This window comes from Canis lupus, chromosome 16 (genome assembly GCF_011100685.1).
Source record: "Canis lupus familiaris isolate Mischka breed German Shepherd chromosome 16, alternate assembly UU_Cfam_GSD_1.0, whole genome shotgun sequence".
Classification (NCBI taxonomy): domain Eukaryota; kingdom Metazoa; phylum Chordata; class Mammalia; order Carnivora; family Canidae; genus Canis; species Canis lupus.
Window position 1 is genome coordinate 21,299,310 of NC_049237.1, and position 21,838 is coordinate 21,321,147.

The following is a 21,838-nucleotide window of genomic DNA, read 5'->3' on the forward strand; positions in this document are numbered from 1 at the left end:
CTGCAGCCAGCAAACAGGATGCCAGGGCTGCCTGGAGAGGCCAGGCCACTGCAGCAGGAAGCCCTGGGGCTGCCCCCGACCCTGCTGCTGGGGGGACACCAGCCCTGCAAACCCAGAACCCCGAGCACATCTGTCTGTGCCTGTGAGGGAAGGAACCAGGGGTGTAGAGGACACGTGGCTTCTGCCAGAGGCACACAAGGGGCTGCGGGCGGGCAGGGCCCCAGACCCCCACCTACTGTGGGCAACTCGCAGGAAGTCCTGGGGGCTCGCAGACGTGACACTGACACCCCCCCGCCCCCCCGCCTGCAAACGATGTGGCGCGCATCCACCACGCCAGAGAGGTCTCGGCCGCACAACCCTAGGAGTGCTGGGGAAAGGAACCCACCCCGAATGTCTGCCCCACGTGGCCAGCCCGCCCAGGCCCGCAGGGTGGATACACACCTGCCCCACACACTTACCGTTCACACAGGTCTCAGACGATGAGCAGAGGTCATCTTGGAACAAGCAGCCTGGGGAGGACAAGCGAGAGAGGGGTAAGTGCCGCTGCCCTGGCCGTCCCAGCCGCAGACTCCCATGCGTCCACCCAATGGCCCTTTGGGTTTGGCTCTTGTGAGATAAAGCTGAACTCGGGAACCTGCTCCGAGTCCATGAGAGGACACACACGTGTCCGCGGCCTGGCCTCTCCGTCAGGACACACTCACAAACCTCCTATCTCCGCCAGGGGAGCAGCAGAGGGAGCGGGGCTGGGGGACAGAGCGTCCATGCAGACACATCCTCGGCCCCACGGAGCCCTGTCAACAGCGCTGGGTCATCCCATCCAGCACTGAGCCTAATGCCCAGGATGAGGCCCCACGTGGACAGACGGCCCCAGGTACTGCCAGGAACGCAAGGAGGAGGTGGGGAGGGGCCTCTCATTTTCCAGAAACAGTCAGGAATGGGGAGTGTGACCCCAAATGCCTGTACCCACCACAGAGGGTCCGAGAAGGCAGATGTCAAACAGGGCGAGCCGGACAGGAAGGGTGCAATGGAGACCCAGGGGAGGGGGAGGCCGAGACTCGGATGCCCCCCATCCGGAGGCTGCCGGGTGCTCTGGCCACACACCCCCGCTGACAAAGCCGGGATGTGTTCTGAGCACGTTAGGTCTCTAGCAACGCGGAGAGTGTATTCCCAACAAGCACCTGCATCCCGCGGCGCCTCCTAACGAACTCTGACTGTCCACTCAGCGCACCCAGGCCGTGGACTCTCCCAACCCGACCAGCACACGAGCACTGGCCACCGGCCCTGCACATTGCGGTGACTGTCCACATAGGGCCGACCCTCCTCTGCCGGCCAGGAGGTTCCCGACAAGAGGAACCACATAACCGCGTCCTTCGATCCTCTGCCATTTCCTCTGTGCACCCGGGTCGGCCCACAGCAGGTGCCCGGAGCCGGATGCACAGGAAGGAATGGCAGGTAGGGGCATCTCCACTGGAGGAATCCATCCCTCGCATCACCATGAAGTTCCTACTACTCACCTGCTCTAAAACCCCTAGAGTCGGAAGCTTTCTCTGAAACAAGGAAGGGCTGGCAAGGCCCAAAAGCACATGTGGCTCCGGAACCAGAGGCATGGAGTCAGGGGACAGGTTACCATGAGGTCACGAGGTCATCTGCCATCACAGCCACTGTAGAGCAAGAGCTGATGGTTCCGTGTCCCCCAGGAGACGTCCCAGGAGCCGCTCCTCGGCGGGCCACCCAGGACCGCAACCCCGAGCCAGGACGGCTTCCCTGGAACACAGACCCTCCCACGCCTCGGGGTGGCTGGAGCGCATGTCCACCCCTGCTTATCCGTGAGCCACCCTGAGCCGTCCACCGCAGCCACATCCGCACAGCTCTGTCCCAGAGCTGCTCACTCCCACTCCTGTCTCACCTGCGACCCGAGCCAGGCCCAGGAGGCCCGGAGGGAAAGCAGCCGGGACCTGCCCGACAGCCAGCTTGTCGCCCGGGCACTAGCAAGGCTGCGTCCAGTGTTGTTCCTGCGAGGGCCCAGGGCTCGGCCAGGCTCAGTGTCACCAGCAGCAGAGCCCAGCTGCTGTGGGCCCTGGAGACACCCCTCAGCTGCCCGGGGACGGTCTGCGGGGAGGACAGGAGGTAGACGCCTAAGGGGCTCTGCAGTGTCAGGTCCTGCTGCCCCTCCCTCCGCCCAGGTTCACAGACACCGCACGATCCCTCTTCCGTGGCAGGATCCTTCCGGGCGTTTCCAGGGCCCACAGAAGGCCCCCCGCTCGAGCCTGACTCACTTACACGAACGACCCCGCACTGCTCACGTGGCAGCCACAGACAACAGGTCCTGCGAGGAGAGGGCGCGGCTAGAAACCTGGACTTGCTCTCCGAGCCTCGCTAACCACAGCTGGCAGCTGGACTCAACAGGAACGAGACGGCAGCACAGTGAAGCCCTGAATCCCGGCTCCGGCACCACCGCCTGCTGCCAAGGGGCCTCACCCTGTGCACCCGGGGACCCGGGACAACCGCATCAGACAGATGTCGCTGCACGTGAAGGTGTCGGTCAGCAGTGCTGCTCCAGCAGGCTGGGCTAATTTTATGGATTTATTCATGTTGTTATTTGCTCTAAGTCATGAGAGGCCACATTTCATTTTAAGTACCAGCCGCCTCCTAATACTAATTGTGACTGTGAACCACAGAAGAAAGACTCATCTATGTGGCACACACTGCCCCGCAGGCTGGGTGCAGCCCTGAACCCAATTTGTTGGCACTGCGTCTCACAGTCGGGCTCGTGAATGCTGCCAGGACCAAAGCCCACTGCAGGGCCAGCCTGTCCCATGCAGGAAGCAAGATCCTGGGTGTGCACCTTCATGCCTGGTGGCAGAAACCCGAGTGCCTCAGTCCTAAGGCCATTACCCTCCCTTCCCATGAACCTGAGGCAATGTTCACAAAATGCTCATGCTGCCCCCTTGGCTGAACCCCCGGCACTCGGCTGGGAAGCTGGGTGCACCCCACTCGTCACACCACAGCTTTCCCGCCAGCTTCAGGACGCACAAGCGCACTTGCAGTCATGCGCACACACGCACCACACACATGCACACATTAACTCAGGCACACACACACAGCCACACTCACAACCACATGCACAGACACACATACCAGCCCTGTTTAGGTCTAATTCTGTTCTCTTCCTTATTTTCCCAGAACACTAAGCAAGATTGTGTCACCGTCTCGACGCCTCTTTCTCTTCCTGTAAACAGAGGGAACACAGCACTTCTGCAGGAGCCAGGCCCCTCCCCCCCACCTCCCATCCTCCTGAGGTGCTCAGGGATTTGTGTTTTGCGGTGGAGATGCCCCTGTGAGCAGAAACACCCCCCACCCCGCTTCCTGGACCCCACGCCAGCCCTTCTGTGCCCAGAGTCCCCTCCAGGCTGTGACGCTGCCACAGAGGGTGCATGACCACCCTATCACTGGGGCCCAGCCATCCCAGGCACATGCCCCAGCACACTCCTTGCCCCTCCAGGCACGGTCCTCACTCCCCCGCCATGCACACTCCTCGCCCCCCAGGTACACTCCTCACACCTGGCCTGCTCTTCCCCGCTGCCCCCCCCCCACCCAGGATTCTGCAGAAGCACAGGGATGGAGCCCACGCCTGAGAGCAGAATAGGGAGTATCTGTGACCAAGTCACGGAGACAAGGATGGAGGGGAAGTAGGTTCTCTCAGCAGATAACAAAACCGTCTCTGTCACAAGGGCCCCAGGAACAGGGGCAGTGGCTGCATCTCCTCAAAGCCACTGGAAGATTCTCAGAACCCAGAACTCTCAGGAGATTTTCCTAAAATTGAGAACCAATAATGCTACTAAGCCAGAAATGGTTCAGTATCGTAGCCAAATAAGACGACGACCACAGCCAGCCAGCAGCGGGTTCTGCACACATGCACATCAGCAAAGACAAGGTTACCTCATCCCAAAGGCAATTTCTCACAAGGAACAGTGTTCCCATGCGTGGATTCTCTCACAGGGTCCCTTCCGTCTTCCCACCGAGCGCTCCCCAGTAGACACCACGCAACCTGACAACTTTGCCCAGTTCCCACCAAGGGCCCCGCCTCGCAGATGAGGGCCCTGCAACTCAGCATAGTGACCAGCACACCTGCAGCATGCTCAAATCCCGGCCCGTCTCCCCCGACACCCACTCCATCCGCGATTCCAGATAAGGGGGTGGGCGTATGTCCCTCAAGGGCAGAGCCACGTGACACCAGGGACTTGTCGGAGCGCCGCGCCCAGACCCTCAGCCCACTACCCACGCCCTCTGTGGCCTGGAGTGGATCAGAAGGCAGGAGGAGGCAAGTCGAGGCTGTGGCTCAGCCAGCAGCCACCCGGGCACCTGCCCTTCAGGGAAGGGGGCCCTGCTCCTGTGCACGCTTCTCCTTTCTCCTTGGAAGATCCACTGGTTGGTGTTAGTGGGTGGTGTAGGGACAGAGGGATGGGGACAGAGTCCCAAGCGGGCTCTGCGCTCGATCCCACGACCCCGGAGATCAGACCTGAGCTGAAACAGAGTCGGACACTCACAGACGGAGCCCCAGCGCAGGAAGCGTTAGTGATGGGGCTGATTCAGTGCGTGAGGCTTCAGGTGTCAGCCTGTAGGGACAGGAGGCTGAGCAGCACCCACCAGAGCCCCAGCTCCCAGATGGGAGCCCACATTTCAACTGTATCAGCCTTCAGTTCAGCAGCTACAAGACGTTTGGGCATCGGCGTCCTTGCAGCATGGAGGAAAGACCCGCCTCCAAGGGAAGAATGCCCCGCACATGTGCCCCCTCCCTGTGCTGGGCCCCTAACCCGCCCCCTGCTAAGAGCAGGAGGTGGCCCCACGTGCAGGCAGAGGGCCGGGTGCCCGACGGTGGCAGCAGCCCCCCTCCTCCAGCAGGACACCCACATGGCCAGGGCGAGGGCAGCCCCCCGAGGGCCAGAGGGGCAGACGCTGGGCTCGTGTCTGCCCAGGCAGGGAGGGCTCATGCTCCTGGGAGCCGCGGGTGGGAGCTGACAGCCATCGAGGGACAAAGGAGCCTCTGTATAAGGTGTCCACTCAGCTCTGCAGAGGCCTGTGCCCAGGTGATGGGAGCCCCAGCCACAGCATGCACCAGAACACCAGCCGGCACTGGTGAGGCCGAGACAGCCAGCACCTGCCCACGGGCACCCGGGGCCCAGGCCACCACCTGCCGGGTCTGCGGGCCACGTCTTCTCCAAGCAGTCCAGTGCTCCCCAAGCAGCCCACCGTCGCTCCTGCCATGCACAGCCACTGGGGAAGCTCCCGGACGGTGGGCTCCACCATGGCAGGTAGGGTGACAGCCGGACCCAGGAAGGCTCCTGTCCCCAGAGCCACCTCCCCAGTGCTGGCCGGTCTGTCACCACCAGTTCCCAGGATCGAACACCGACTTCATGCCATCACACAGGCATCAGGTAGGGATGCCAGGCTGCTCAGTGGCAGCACGTGCAGCTCTCTGCGTGCCGGGCCAGGGTCCCAGGGTTTCCCTACAACACGCGCACGGCAAAGCCACATGATGTAGGCTACCCCTCACCAGCCCCCAGAGGCCTGTGCTTTCAGAGCAGCAGGGCATCTGGCCTCTTGTCCCCTGCAGGCACTGACCCCCTGCTGCAGTGACCCCAGTGCGCTCCAGTCCCTCGGCGAGGAAGACAGTGGCCTCTGGGCCTGCTGCTGGGGGGCCTGAGACCCAGGCCGGTCACAATGGGGCCAGTGAGGTCCCAGGCCCTGCAGATGTGTGGCCACCTACCCAGGAGAGCAGAGAGCGGGCCCTGCAGCAGACACGTGGCCCTACTCCCTTGTGGGGGCCACACACTACCCACTCACTGCACCTTAGCACCGACCTCCCTGACCTTGACCTGCGGGCCGTAGCAGGTCAAATTTCCCCCCTCAGGGCCCAGGCTTTCTTCTCTGCCAGCCACACAGCCACACGCACGTGTGTGAGCTGGTGCCCGTCTCGGGGGGAAAGGGGGCCCTGGGACCAGGCTGGTCACTGGGTCACCGCAGTGCCCCCCCACCCAGCTCTGCTGGCTCCGTCCCTGCAGGTGACATTTGCATCCATGGGGTGTGACACACACATCCTCTTGTGTCTGAGAACATGGCTAGTGTCTGAGGCAGGGGCCACGATCCTGACCCTTGTCCTGCTGGCCCCCTGCAAAATCAGCCTCTCCCACATGGAACTGCAGCACCACGGGGGGGACGGCCTGCAGCTGCCACCCGCCAGCCAGTGGCTTCTCTGACGGTTTTCTAAAATAAGGGAAAACTAAATTCCTTTCTTTTTATAAACTTTATTTTTATTTGAAAGAGAAAGAGAGCGCGCACAGGAGCAGAGGCAGAGGGGAAAGCAGGCTCCCCGCCCAGCACAGAGCCTGATGCGGGACTCGACCCCAGGACCCTCAGATTGTGACCTGAGCTGAAGGCGGACACTCCACCGATGGAGCCCCCCAGACACCCCTCAGAAAAAGTAGATTCTAATCTTGAGTAACTTCCTTGAGTTCAAGTTCCTAACTGTGTGTGTTAATAAATACACAAGAATGTATATATGAATGACAATTGTTCCAAGTTCAGGGTATCTACAATAACTTTGTGTTTTATTTTTAAGGTGCAGGAGCCGATTACCAGGAACCGTGCTGCCAACACGTGACACTCCTGCTTTACTACCTCGGTGTTTCCAGCATGGCTCACTGAAGTTAGGACATGGCTGTTAACAACTTGCTGATGCATCTGATCTGTGACGTGTACTGAGTGACCCTTCGCTCGGCCCTTCGGCGTTTGTCTTCAGTTTCCTGAAATGGAATAATATCCTCAAGAGAAGGGCATCTTCTGACTTGTTCTGTGGGATTAAGAAGCATTTCTGAGCTTGTTTCCGTAGATACGGGAAAGCCCCAGCCAGTCTCTAACTAGAGCCTCCAACATCAAACACGGAGAGTGCGGATGGCCACACCATCAGACCGGGCGCAGGGAGGCTGCTGCAGGGAGCCCCGGGGTGACGGTCATGCGCACGCCCATGGGGAGCCTCAGGGAGGCCAGGGCAAAGTGAAATCTAGGGTCACTGAGGGGCAGGCCCATGGGCGGGACAGCCACACCTGCCTGGACACGTGAGGTGCGTGGCTTATGGGGCAACGAGCCTCTCCGTCGTGCCGGGCCGACTCACTGGACCCTCAGCCATCCTGGGTGCAGGCCCACTGTGACCATCACGTGACCTCAGGACCCTCCCGGGGAGATGGAGGTCACTTGGTCCTCATCACATGACAGAACGTGGCATGGGTCCTATTTCAAGGTCCACGCAGGTCAGCGGGGTCCTGATGATGTACACGTTTGATTCCCCCCAGACCTGGCCCAGAGCCCACAGCTCTCCATCTCCCGCATGAAGCAAGGGCATGGGCTTTTAGAAATAATATTCATCTAAAAACCAGGATTAGGGAAGTGGTTTAGCGCCGCCTTCAGCCCAGGGCATGATCCTGGCATGATCCTGGAGACCCAGGATCGAGTCCCACACCGGGCTCCCTGCATGGAGCCTGCTTCTCCCTCTGTGTCTGTCTGTCTGTCTCTCTCTGTCACTCATGAATAAATAAAATCTAAAAAAAATAAAATAGGGGATCCCTGGGTGGCTCAGCGGTTTAGTGCCTGCCTTTGGTCCAGGGTGTGATCCTGGAGTCCTGGGATTGAGTCCCATGTCGGGCTCCCTACATGGAGCCTGCTTCTCCCTCTGCTTGTGTCTCTGCCTCTCTCTCAGTCTGTGTCTCTCATGAATGAATAAATAAAATATTTTTTAAAAATAAAAAAATAAAAAATAAAATAAAATAAAATAAAAAATAAAAACCAGGATCAGCATATCAGTAATGGTTGTATCATAAAGTAACTATCACAAACGCTCTGCAGTTTATTTCTTTGGACCCAAATTCTTTCTCATCCCAAATGACAAGTGGCACAATTATTTCAAATTAATTATGTAAGAAAAATTGGGCACCTGGGAGTCTCCATCAGTGCAGCATCTGTCTTCAGCTCAGGTCATGATCCTGGGGCCTGGGGTCAAGCCCCATGTCCCACTCCCTGCTCAGCGGGGAACCTGCTTCTTCCTCTGCCCCTCACCCCTGCTCGCACTCACTCTCTCTCTCTCTTTCTCTCTCAAATAAATAAATAAAATATTTTTTTAAAAATCATATGTTGGGGCGCCTGGTGGCTTAGCCGGTCAAGCATCCAACTCCTGGTTTCAGCTCAGGTCATGACCTTGGGGTCCTGGGATCAAGTCCCACGTTGGGGTCCGTGCTCAAGGAGAGACTGCTGGGGATTCCTCTCTGCACCCCCCACCCGGGGCACAAGCATTCTCTCTCTCTCTCTCTCTCTCTCAAAAGTAAATAAATCTTTAAAAGAAAAAGAAAAATTATATGTAAACTAACTTTTACATTTATACTGGGCTCAATTTTTTTAAATTTAAATCCAACTGGCCAACATAGAGACTTCATTAATCTCAGACGTAGAGTTCAGTGACTCATCAAACGCAGAAAACACCCCAGGCTCAAGACATCACGAGTTAAGTTCAATGTTAAGACTAGATGTATGTTTAAATGTACATGGTAACATAATGAGGATTAAAAAGCAAAACCTACTCCCGTGGCCCGATGTAAGAATTCTTGCACTGACAATTTTCTGGGTTTGTTTATAAATAATGAGATAAAAAGTGTTTCTACCACTGTTTCTGAGCACTTGTCCCCCAACAAGACATGGCAATGTGCTGCCCCCAACACTGGAAACCAAGACACACACACACCCTTGAACACTGATCTGAAACTAGAGGCAACTGGGGACATCACAGGGGAACTTCTCCCATCTTTTTGATTCCCGCACAGCTGACATTCAGCATCATGACAGTTTCAGGTGTATGATACGGTGACTCAACAATTCCATGCATGACCATCTCATGGCTCATCACAGTCCATGCAGTCTAATCCTCATCACCTGTTTCACCCGGCCCCACCCACCTCCCCTCTGTGATCATCAGTTTGGTTTCTCTAGTTAAGAGTCTGGGGCTGTTGTCTTTCTTCTTGGTTTTGTTTTGTTTCTGAAATTCCACATATGAGTGAAATCATGTGGTATTTTCTTTCTCTGGCTGACGTATTTCATTTAGAATAATACTCTCGCTCCAGGGATCCCTGGGTGGCGCAGCAGTTCGGTGCCTGCCTTTGGCCTAGGGCGCGATCCTCAAGACCCGGGATCAAATCCCACATCGGGCTCCTGGTGCATGGAGCCTGCTTCTCCCTCTGCCTATGTCTCTGCCTCTCTCTCTCTCTGTATGACTATCATAAGTAAATAAAATTAAAAAAAAAAAAAAGAAAATTAAAAAAAAAATAATCTTGCTCCATCCGTGTGGTTACAAATGGCAGGATCTCACTCTTCTTTATGGCCAATACTCCAATTTGTGTGCATGTACATACATATATCCCACTGTGTACCCACACACCATGCTCTTCATCCATTCCTCGATGGATGGGCACCTGGGGTACTTCCGTAACTTGACCATTGTAGGTACTGCTGGAGTAAACATAGGGGTGCATGTATCCCATTGAATTAGTTTTTTTCTGTGTTCTGGGTAAACACCTAATTGTGCAATTCCTGGATCACAGAATAGCTCTACTTCTAACTTTCTGAAGCCCCTCCCTCCTGTGCCCCACAGAGGCCACCCCACTTTACATCCCCACCAACAGTGTAGGAGGCTTCCTTCTTCTCCACATCCTCCCAACACCTATTGTTTCCTGGGGTTTTGATGTTGGCCATCCTGACAGGTGTGAGGTGGGATCTCAACCGTGGAACAACCTGAGACCTCACAGGGAAAGTCATCACCAGTTCCTTGTGAAAATAACTCTTCCCTCTATAACCTCATCCAGTTTAATCTGTGTTATTCTCAGGTCCTTTTCTGTCCTCTGCTGTGGCCAAGCAAACGATGCATGCTTAGTGCCTTCTAACATCTGAGAACCACTGGTTTTCCAAGTATCTGAAGACGGCATTCATGGCTCCTCCACCTGGAATGTGACTACCGGGCCAGCTGTTAAGTGTGAGAACAGCCTGCCTTCTGCTGGGCATCCCTGTGGCTAACCCCATACAATCCAAGGGCAAGGTTCTGTTCTTTCAGGTCCTCCCCCAGCCCAGATCTAGGAATCCTAGAAGAGAACAGATTTGTTCCAAACTGTTGGGTTCCCCCCTCCCACCTCCAGCACACACACACTAGCTACTCTTGTGTGTGGGTAAGAGGCACAGCTGTAAGCTCTGGAGTGATCCCCAAGGAGAAGGTCCTGTGGCTGATGGAGCCACACCTGCCTCCCAAAGAAGCCACATCCCTGGGTAGGCCACCCTCTGAGGGACACTGGATAGAAACATCCCTCATGACCAAGGGGGCAACTCATGTTGGGACAGCTCTATTTTAAGGTTTTAGTCTATTGAGTATACGTCTATCTCCTGGAAGCTTCCATCACAGATGCTCCCAATACTTGGCATTCCACAGAGCAAAGCCTCTCCATGTTGAAATGGTAACAAAACACCCCCCAGAGTGACAAGCTTACATTATCTCCCAGTGGATGCATGCTCCTCTCCCTCTCCCCTCTTCCACAGGGCAGACTTTCCAATGTCTGGATCCGTTCTTCTTTAACTAAAACATGTGCAGCTGTCACATAATATGGTTTCACACCATTCTGCCCACCTAACCTCCCTGCTCTCTGCACTGCCTGTGTGGATCTGTGCTGAAACAGGGCGCACATGTCAGAGCTAAACGGAGCTTCAGGACTGGCACAGCCACCTGGGGGCACAAACATTCTTCCCCATCGCTCTGATTCTCCCCTCCTATCACCAGAGTCAGAGTCCATGTAGCTGCCAGAGGTCTGCGAGAGCACTCAACTCTAGCACATTCTGACAGAAGAACAAGTGGCTTGCTCAGGGCAGGCGAGACGGCCTTGTTTTTTTGTTGTAAACACAGTGTTACTGGAACACAGCCACCTCCCTGCTCACCCTGGTGAATGGCTGCTTTCGTCCTGCCATAGCCGAGTCCCAGAGCTGGGACAGACATACACACCAGGAGCCCCAAGAGCCCTGACTGTTCACAGAAATACTTCGCTGGCCCTGGCTCATTGGAAGCGGTGCACACTCCTCAGAAGACCAACAGGGGGCTAGAAAGCTGGCCTGGAGAAATGGGCGGGAACCAAAACAGGGTCCCACACAGCTCCGTGAGTGGCTCTGTGTCTGCCTGGCCCACCGCTGTCCCCCGAGTCCCCATTTCTCATTGCCCCAGCTTCAGGCGTCACAGGAGCACATGACCAGCCTCACCTATAGCACATGCTCCTATGGGCAGCCATGCACCCTTGAACCTGGACTCTGCCCCGGGCCTTCCCAGGCCCCATCACACCATGGACCTGACTTCATGTGACAACACAAGCCGTCTTCTTTTCAGACCATCTTGACCATTCCCACCACCAACCTCCCAACCCCAAGAACTGGAGTCTGTCCTTATTCCCTTGGGAGGTCACATCCCCCTTGACCCCATTCCCAGCCTACATGTTTCTGGATTCCCAGCTGTGCATCCTGTACAAATTTACTAAACAGACGCTTCCCATCTGTGTGTGAGCTGTGGCTGCACACCTGCAGGGTGCTGGGGGGCAGCAAGGCTGGGGGGCTGAGAAAGAGGGAGAAGAGGCCGGAGAGGTTGGGGGGTGCAGGACGGAGCTGTCCCCACCCAGCAGCTCGGCTTTCTCCATGATGGAAGCTCTCCCTTCCTTGCAGGCCTCTGAGGAGTGTCATAGTGGGCACCATGATGACAAGGAAACAGAAATGATGGCACTGAACACCGAAAATCCAACCTCAACTGTTGGAAAGGGCTCCTGCTTAGAGGTAGAAGGTGCCAGAAATCAGTCCCATGTCCATGGACAAACTACACATTCTCTGAGCACCTGTTTACTTAAACTGAAACTATTATCAGAGATTTTTCATGTCATATAAGTCTCAAAAATTAAGAAAATGCAGAAAATCCTCAGGAGGAAGTCGTACTAGTTACTTCCTCATCCAGAGGTAACATCCCTATTTCCAGGCACCTTTCCTGGCATGTGTCAGAGAACTGCCATCACATGGTGCACGCGATTTTATGAACTGCTTTCAATACATTGTAAACAATCCTGCATTTGATATTTCTTACTGTCATCAATGTCAATCACTACAAAATAATGAGCTCTACACGTGCACACCAACTTTTTAACCAGTTCCGTCCTGAAGTGACCTCACACATCTTCCAATTTCCCCACCACACAGAACTGTGTAGTCAGCTCCTGGCTGTCAGGCTGTGGGGTCAGCGCTGCTTCCCTTCCCCTCACGCTAAAGTCCTACAAAAAGAGCTCCAGGGGCGCCCAGCTCGCTCTGTGGGTGGAGCAGGCAACTCTTGATCTCAGGGCTGTGGGTTTGACGCCCCCACACTGGGTATAGAGATTACTTAAAAATGAAAATAAAAAAAAAAAGACTTCCAGATTTTGTAAAGGTGTCATGTGTTAAGATTTTAGAAAGATGTTTACAAACCACCTCTCACCCACATAACGCGAGTGAGAAACCTCCGCTTCCAAATTCGCTGAAGGATCAAGTACCACCCCTCCTTCCATCACAGGGGTGCTGGGGGAACTCAGGGACATAGCCGGAAGACAGCAAAACATCTTAGAACATGAGGCCTGCAGAAGAGCGTCGCTGCCTCTGGCCACTCTGCAACACCGGCCTCCCTTAATTCCTTAATTGGAATTTAAGATTTGAAACAAACAAAAAAAGGTGTTTAAAAAATATATTTAGGGACACTTGGGTGACTCAGTAATTGAGCATCCGCCTTTGGCTCAGGTCATGATCCTGGGGTCCTGGGATCGAGTTCCACATCGGACTCCCTGCATGGAGCCTGCTTCTCCCTCTGCCTGTGTCTCTGCCTCTTTCTTATGTCTCTCATGAATAAGTAAATAAATAAATAAAATCTTTAAAAATATGTTTATATATATATAGAATGGACACACAACGGAACTTAAGAAACCATCAAGAACGCTGTATGTTGCTACAAGCTATCTACAAACATTTGGGGTGTAAAAAGCACCAAATTCGCCGATGGTCCTCTACATTGGGCAATGGGAATATATAAGCATTTTATTCTCTTCTTTGCTTACCCATGCTTTAAATTTTCTCCAAGGAACGTTACCATCTTTGTAATATGAAATGTTCTACATATTATCAATTCCTGGATTTATAAACATCACCGGATAAAAGAGGTTCAGGAAACAATCCTGATTTCTTCCCAAGTTTGAGAGATGTGATTTTCATTGTGTACTCACTCTACCCATTAGCACAGGAAGACCCCAGAGGTCTGGCTCACCTTTAAATTACCAAACGCAGTTCATCGATAAACCTGAATTCAGAAACTCAGATACAAGAAGCAGAAGCTAGAACCATGGTACCATCTCCTGCCGTCAGAGCCTGACCCCAGGAGGGATCGCTGCGTAGACCCCAGCTGCCCTCCCAGGGCCACCTCTCCGCGGGGACCTCCCTGACACCCGGCAGCCAGCGAGAGGGCTCACCTGGGGAGCACAGGCTGCAGGGCAGTGAGGAGGACGCCCTGCAAGCATGGGGCCTGCAGAGGCGCACCTCAGAGGTCTGCAAAGCCATGAAACCTGCACAGCCCACAACGGAGGGCTGTCCCTGCTCATCCAGCTGGGCCTCCCTGAGGGGTGGGATAGCCCCATGGCCAGGATGAGCCCTAGGCCCCACTGGCCCAGAAATCATCTCAGTAGCAAGGGCCACACTCATGGGACAGTCAGGGTCCCTGAAGGCCCAGAGGCCAAGCCATGGAAGCAAAGGCAAGAAGAATCAGGTGTACTTTGCAAAACACATCTCCCGGCAACAAGCAAACACCTGTTTACTTGTGTTTGCTTCTTCCTCGCTTGAAATTAATGAAATGATTTGAAAATATTTATGAAAAGAGAACATAAGACAACCAGTCTGCCCCATCTGTTTAGTCAAAAAGAAAATAGAGACACTTTCTGTAGAATTTCAGGGTTAAAAGTTATGCCAGTCTAAAAATTTACCTTTAAAATATGCAATTTCTTTTAAAATAAAGAAAATGAAGATTGGAGCAGAAAAATACCTCACGAATGTACTGTTCATGGCTGACTTCTCCAAAGAAAATAATCATCTACCTGCCCAAACTGTCTGTGGCACGTCCAAGGCTCAGGGACCTCCTGGACCTGCTTTCTTTCATCACGAAAGTCTCTAGCAAGTCAACAGGAAAATTATCAGAAGAAAGCAATGCCATCCACACCGTACCATCCATACTTTCTTCCCTCAGCACTCTGTCTTAATCAATCAATTAAAGATGCTGGCACAGTAAAGGTGACGAGGAAATGTGGGAACGGAAAAGAAGAGTGCCAAGAGAGGGTGGGCGGGTGGGGAGCAGGGGTCCCAATTGGGCGGAGCGCCAAGCATACCTTCCCCACCGGTGATGCCACTGTTGGCAGCGTGACATCACAACATTAGAGGAACCCTTCCCACTCGAGGCAACTGCTTTGTGCCGACCCCTCCCGGATGCACCTGGGGTCTCAAGCTGCCCCCTCCCCACCTGTGCAGACTCCTAGGTGAAGGCCTGATGACCCCCGCAGTCACTCCCCAACCCCATTTCCGGTCTCGAGCCCTCTGCCCTTTCCCATCCACCACCCCCCAAATGTCAGTGTCGCCCACACTCTATTGTTGATTCTTCTTCTTTGCACGTTGCGCACTTTCCACATCTACGGCTCTAACCTGGATCCTAAATAAACTCTGCCAAGATCCCCAGATGTGCAGTCCAGCTGCACGGCCCACGGTCACGGCCCGGCCCACAGCAGTGGCCCCTCTGAAGGCCTGTCCTCAGCCTCCGTCACCACCTGCTGCCACACGGCCTCCTAACCCATCCTGGGCCCTGGCCTGTCTGCTCCCTTCCGGCCGCACTCCCTGGGACCACAGAAGCCCCCAGTGCCGGCCAGCTGCGTCCCTAAGAGCCACAGGCCCTCCTGCCCAGCACCAAGGCCCCCCACCCTTCCCCCCAGCCAACTGTGGGCAGTGGCCTCCCCAGGCCCCAGCACCCTCTGCTCAGGCTCTGTGGCACCTTCCTCCCTGCCTGCCCCGGGCCTGCGTGGAAGGCTTCCCCCACCTTCCCCATCTGGGTGGGCCCCCCTCCCCCTGCCCCCGGCCATGCTCACCACAGCAGGCTGCCACACCCAGGCTGCAACACCCAGGGGTGTCCCCATGAGCTCAGAAGGTTCCCGAGCACCAGGCATGCCCACCCCACAGGGCATGGAGCAGACATGCACCGGGCAGACAGACAAGCGAACAGAACAGGCAGCCGAGTGGGCGCCACGCGCTTGCCCTCCCCCAGGGCCTGCCAACCTCCAGGAGCGAGGGGCAGCCTCAAGGCTCTGTGTGTCAGGGGCCTGCCTTTCGTGTTCTCGAGACCTCTTTCAATCCTATTGCCGGAAACGAGGGCTGTTTCCCCGGGGCTAGGATGGTCTCCACACCCGAAGGCCCCCATGACTGCTGCACTGCCTTCACCTCAGGACCATCACTCCCCATTCCTTGGCAGCGTCTTTGGAGGCACAGCCTCCACACTCCCACCACCTCCGTGTCTTCACTGACCCTGTGAACATGGGCTGTAGGCTAACCCCGCACCCACAGGCAGCCCGCCTGGCACAGGTGACAGCAAGCCCCGAGCTGCTGGACCCAGCCCAGGTGGCCCACAGGTAGAGCCCAGGGGGACTCACCTCACTCAGCACCTCACACACCTGACACAGGCACTCAAGTTCTCAGGTATTTCCCCTTAATCCCTCTGCCAATCCCCTTGTATTGTGCTGGGCAGCCCCCAGGGCCTCAGAGGAAACAGGGCAGCAGCACCTCCTCCCTACAAGTGCAGCCACACGCAGGACCTTCCAGAGGACGACCCTGCACTTAACCTCCCAACAATCAGCAATCTTATCACCTCTGCGTTCTGGGTATCTCAGCAGTCCGTTCTCTCCGCCACCACCTCCCATCCAGCTGCTGCCCGGCTCCTCTCACTGCCCGCTTGGTCTCCAGAACAATCTTTATAAAACGCTTAAGTGGGGGCGACTGGGGGACTCAGGTCATGATCCCAGGGTCCTGGGATCGAGCCCCACGTCGGGCTCCCTGTTCACTGGGGAGGCTGCTTCTCCCTCTGCCCCTCCTCTCTGCTCATGTTCTCTCTCTTTCGTTAATCAATCAATAATCTTTTTAAAAATAAAATAAAATGCAAAAGGGACTGCATTACTCTCCAGCTGGAATACCTTCAGTCGGTTCCAGCTGCCTTGAAGTCAGAGTCGTGGCCTCAGGGATGGGGATTCCAGGCCAAGCCAGACAGGACCTGGTCCTGCTCATTTCCAGACTCACTAACCCCTGCACCCCACTACACACCCTCCTTGTGTGACACTGATGGCTTTGGGCATCTTAGAGGCACCAGTCTCTGCACTGGTTTGGATGGTTCTGGAACTTAGTCCTAACAGTGTTCAAGAATCAGTGGCCACACACTGTCCCCAAGGAGAAGAGGGCTCCTTCCTCAGTGCTCCCGAAATGTCTCCCCATAAATGCAGTGGGAGAGCCACACGGCTGGGGGAGATCCAACTGCCTCCTCTGGCTGCTGCAGGTGAGGCCAGCGCAGCAGGGCTCCTCAAACTAAATCACCACTGTCACCGCATCCTCTGCCTCACAGCGGATGGCACCAGCCACCCCTGCCAGACGCCGAGTCCCAGGAAGGCCGTGGACCACAGAAAACACCGCAGGTGATGGGCCTCCCTGAGGCCACACACAAAGCGATTCGTAGATGCCTGGGCGGCCCCAGCTCAACACTGACCTTTCTTCTTACAAAACACCACAGCCCAGAAAGGAGCACACATCCAGCTGTGAGGCCGCCCCCCGCCGCCCCCGAGGAGAGCACAACACGATGGGGGCTCCCATCCCTGCAGGACGTGTAGTCTGGAGTCTCAAACGAAACCCCGCCACGCCCTATGGCTGGGGGGCAATGGTGCAGGATAGGGTGGGGGGAGAGCTGCTTAAACGACCACGAAATACGTCCTCGCCCCGAAATTAAAGAACCAAGCAGTTCAGTCCTTCATGGAAACTAGTGTTCACATCAGTCTGGGGGGAACATCTATCCGCGTTCCTGCTATGAGGAAATTATTCGTAGTCTCCAGGAGGTGGTTTCCAGAGCGGTGTGCCCCAGGGGCTTGACACGGATTCCCACCTCCAGCAGAGCATCCTTCAGGCACAGCCCACGGAGCAGGTGCAGGGGCAGGGGCAGGGGCCCCGCTGGGAGCAGCGGTTCCTGACTTCCACCGCCCTGAACTATCATGGCCTCTAGCTGTTCTGCGGGATGGCAGCAACACACCTAAAATAGCATTTACATTTTTAAAAAAGCTGCAGCTCCTTGTTTTAAAAAATGTGTAGCCAACAGAAACAGAAATACAAAGACGCAGACAGAGGCACCGGGTCAGAGACCGTTTCTGCCCAACCCAGCCCTGTAGCTTCTCCTGGTTTCCCACCTGTAATGAGGCTGCCAGAGGAGTGGGGGGCATGCTCTGGGGAAAGCCGGGGCTCACCAGACACCGCCACACAGACCACGATGACATCGCTGCCGTTCCCACCCAAGGATTTCCCTCAGCTCCACGGACAAGAGAACTCAACCAAACTCCTGTGTCCCCACCAGGACGGGATTGCAGGGTTTCTCTCCATGGAACCACCAAGGAGCACGGCTGCTTAACCCTCCAGAGATGGGGGCTGGGTGTCCTCAGCCCCCCAGGAGTCTGCGCTCTGACCCTCACTGGAAACTTGCCAACCACATAAAGCAAGCGACCCACCTGCCCAATCTGGACACTGCACACCTCCTCTGTGAACGGCCCGCAGTTCCTGACATCACACCTAGTGTAAGACTGCGGCTTTGTGACCCTCTCGGCCCCAGACAGAACGTGTCACAGGTGCATGTTGCCCTCAGAGCCCAACACGTCGGCATCTTCACAGGAGCAGAGTATTAGCATCAAGTGCAAGAGTCTCCAGAGCCAGAGTGTGGACCTCCCGCCCACTCAGCACTGTGGCCCAGAGACCCCACCCTCCATGGGTGACTTCTCCCCCCACCCCCACCCCCACCCCCACCCAGCGACAGGTGTGAACCCACTGGCCACTGAGCAGGATCTAGACTCCAAGTTCAGATGCCGCTTACAGACGCACACGAGTCAGGCCCACCAAGTTCTCGCCCCCGTCCCGGAGCTGTTCCTTTGTGAGGCAGCCGCTAGAGGCCCATCTCTGTCAGCAACACCCAGGCTAAGGGAGACCCTGCTGCACACAGCCGCCCTGCCCCAGGGAGAAATGCATTCACATTTGCTCTCTATGTCCTTCAAAGAAAGGATACAAAACCTTTGACTCATTTGTTTTACAAAAAGCAGATTTCTGCAGAGCATCTCGAGCACCACATGGGGATGCTGGTGGGGAAGGCAGGCAAGGGCCTGGCTCCGCAGAGCACGGGTCCCTGTGAATTAACTGAATGCGTGATGCTTTTGACAAAAATCATGCCTTATGCCATAACCACTACCCTAATGGCCAATAAAGTCCAACTGCCACCACCCAGAGGGTCCTGAGAGAGCCCCTGGGCCGATTACACAGGGGCCCCACAGGCTGTGGAGCTCGACAAAGAACCAGGCCTCTTGCTTCCAGGTAGCCAACCGTTCCTACTAAATGGCTTTCCCCTCTGCTTCTGACTCTAACCACAAGGCCTATTCACACCCAGCAAAATAGTGAAGCTATAACAACCCCAAAATCGATCTGCAGACAACTGTGAAGAATACGTTGATGGGTAATGGCTCAGAAAGGACCGTCCACATCAGGATAATGTACCATCTGGGAGGGTACATACCCGTGTGCATCCAAGTGAACCATCCTCTAGCCTACCCTCACCGCCAACAGTTCATCAACGAGATAGGATGTGCTGCAGGAGATGCTGACCGTGGGCATGAACAGAATGGGGTGAGTGGTGTCTGAGGGAACGGCCCTGGCACAGCACCCACTAGGCGAGCTCTACGCACAGAATTCAGCGTCCACTTTCCTCCTCCCTAACACTGCTCATCACACAAGATCTTCCTTCTAGCCAACCTCACCCTTCGTTCCATGCGATCCAATTCCATAGCAATGGATGTGGAGACTAAGAGGACAGAGAGGCTGCTGGGTAGGGATGAATGACACACTCCCCTTGAATGGTTGTGTCTAAGATGATCACAGACACTGGGCGGCCTGGGTGGCTCAGCGGTTTAGCGCCGCCTTCAGCCCAGGGTGTGATCCTGGAGTCCCGGGATCGAGTCCCACGTCAGGCTCCCTGCATGGAGTCTGCTTCTCCCTCTGCCTGTTTCTGCCTCTCTCTCTCTCTCTCTCTCTCTCTCTCTCTCTCTCTGTCATGAATAAATAATCTTTAAAAAATCTTAAAAAAAAAAAAAAAAGATGATCACAGACACCAAGAGTAGCCAAGGGCTGAGGGGAGAGGACAAGACAAAACTCAGATTTGGGAGTCTCCAGCTTAAGGTGGCTGCCGGTGTCTAAAAACTGTAAGATGAGGCCTTAGAAGAGCAAGATGAGAATGAGGGAGGCATGTGTGCTTCTGGGGAACAAGGGCAACACAGCACAGGCAAGAACCAACTAGGAGAGGCCAGGACGATCCAGGAGTGTGGTACCCGGAGTTGGTGGTAGGAGGTGGGAACAGGTGTGTGGCAGCAGCAGGCCGCACAACGGGGCAAGGGAGGCAGAGGCGGGCCAGAGAGAAGCTGCCACACGTCTCCCTAGGACGTGAGATGCGAAAGCACCTCTCTGGGGGTCACAGGCTGAATTCATTGCGTTCCCCCCCCCCACATGCACAGGCTGCAGTCCGAGTCCCCTGCACCTCAGAACCCGGCCGCCGGTGGAAGCTAGGGCCCCACAGACGTCATGCGCTGAAGTGAATGTGGTCCTCAGGGTGCGCCCGACCCGACAAGGCCGTGTTCCCAGCCGGGGAGACCCGGACACACGTGGGGAACTCCAGGTGGAAAGGAAGGCAAAAATTCGGTGTGGCGCGGCTACAAGGGTCGGTGCAACCACCCCAGAAGGCAGCTGAGAACCCGGAAAGATCCCCTGAGAGCCCCCGATGGAGCCAGGCCGGCCACTCTGCTCCTGGACTTCTGGCTCCCAGACTGAGACCACACAGCTGTCTCTCCAGCCCACTGTCTGTGGGGTCTGTCACAGCAGCAGCCTGAGGGGACCCGGGTGGAAAATGAGGTCGTGGCAAGAGAGCGTCCCCTCAGGTTCCACCACAAGGAGGGAGAGGAAGGGGCCTCTTGGGCAGACACAGGCACGTGTGAGCTAAGAAGGTGGTGCCAGGAGCAGGCAACAGAGCATGGGCGTGCTCTGGATGGACATTGCAGGATCCAACTGCCTTTCCAAAGGGGGATGTGGTGCCCGCCCCTGTGACTTCTGGAAATACAGCCCGTGTCAGCCTGGTCACCATCAGCAAGGATATCAGAGCAAACATCAGCCTACGCAGCACCTCAGGAATGGGGGCGGGGGAGCCTGGGGCCTTTCCAGCCTCAGGCCCAGACCCGCCGCTCTTCTGCAGGACAAGAGCTACTCCTGGGACGTGATCTGGGGCTAAGGTCGAGCTGTCTGGGAAGCCAGGTCCCCGCCGGGAACAACACCTAGCTGCCCCACATGGAGCAGGACTGGCAGGGACAGCGGCAGGGACAACAGCCTCAGCCCCCGGTAGCGTGTGTGGCGAGGCTGCACTTCCAACCTTCTGCCCTGGGGGTCCTTCCAGGTTGAGGAAGGAAAGAGGGAGGAATTGGACATAGAGACTGAACTCCCTCCTGGCACCCACCCTGCTCTGTAGCTGTGTGCACATCTCAGCAGAAACGGGGACAGGTTTCCTCCTGCCGCGGCTCCTGTGTCCTCAGGGGGCGACACCTGCTGCTCCCAGTCCCCCCACCCCCCTGCCAGGAGCCTTCAAGTTCTTGGGATGCGAATATTAATAGATGCAATGTTTAATTACTATTTAGTATAATTAGATGTATTATGGGGATTTTGAAGTTCTTCTCCTGCTCAGTCCAGAGCACCCCACTCAAGGGCCTCCCCATCCACCCTCATGTCAAGCAAACACCTCTGTGGATCACTCCCTCCCAGATCCTGAGCTACAGCCTCCAGCCACGCCGTCCCCAGAGGCCACGCCTCACAGAAGGCCCCTGGGACAGCACAGAGACATGTCGCCCTAAAACACCGTCCCAAGCCCAGCATGCTGACCTGAAGGCTCCATACATCTGGGGCTTAAAAGCCAGGGACCCTCAGGGCCAGGCCCGCAAATTCCCCTCTGGACGTGGCTGCCACGGACCCCAGGCTCTGCTCAAGCCACCTGCTCACACCAGGCTTCCTCCTCAAGGGCTGGAAATGAACGTCCATGAGTCCTGAGGAGACCCCAGTTTCTAGGGACATCTGAATGGGGCTTCCCTGAAGCTCGTGAAAGAACCCCCCAGGACCCCCTGTACCAGGGGTCAGCAGACAGCCAGGATCCCCTGTACCAGGGGTTAGCAGGTGGCCAGGACCCCCCAGGATCCCCCATACCAGGGGTCAGCAGATGGCCGGGACCCCCCATATCAGGGGTCAGCAGGTGGATGGGACTCCCCAGGACCCCCATACCAGGGGTCAGCAGGCAGCCAGGACCTCCTAGGACCCCGTACCAGGGGTCAGCAGGTGCATGAGACCCCCTGGGACCCCCTGTACCAGA

General features: G+C 55.9%; 1 protein-coding gene across 1 annotated transcript in view; it reads right to left on the reverse strand.

Moving 5' to 3' along the window:
- The window catches only part of PTPRN2 (protein tyrosine phosphatase receptor type N2), a 727,688-nt gene that overhangs the window by 660,195 nt on the left and 45,655 nt on the right, over positions 1–21,838 (reverse strand). Inside the window, exon 2 of the mRNA XM_038559842.1 lies at positions 459–509. Within this exon, the coding sequence (XP_038415770.1) occupies positions 459–509 (51 nt within the window). The remainder of the gene's footprint in view (positions 1–458; positions 510–21,838) is intronic.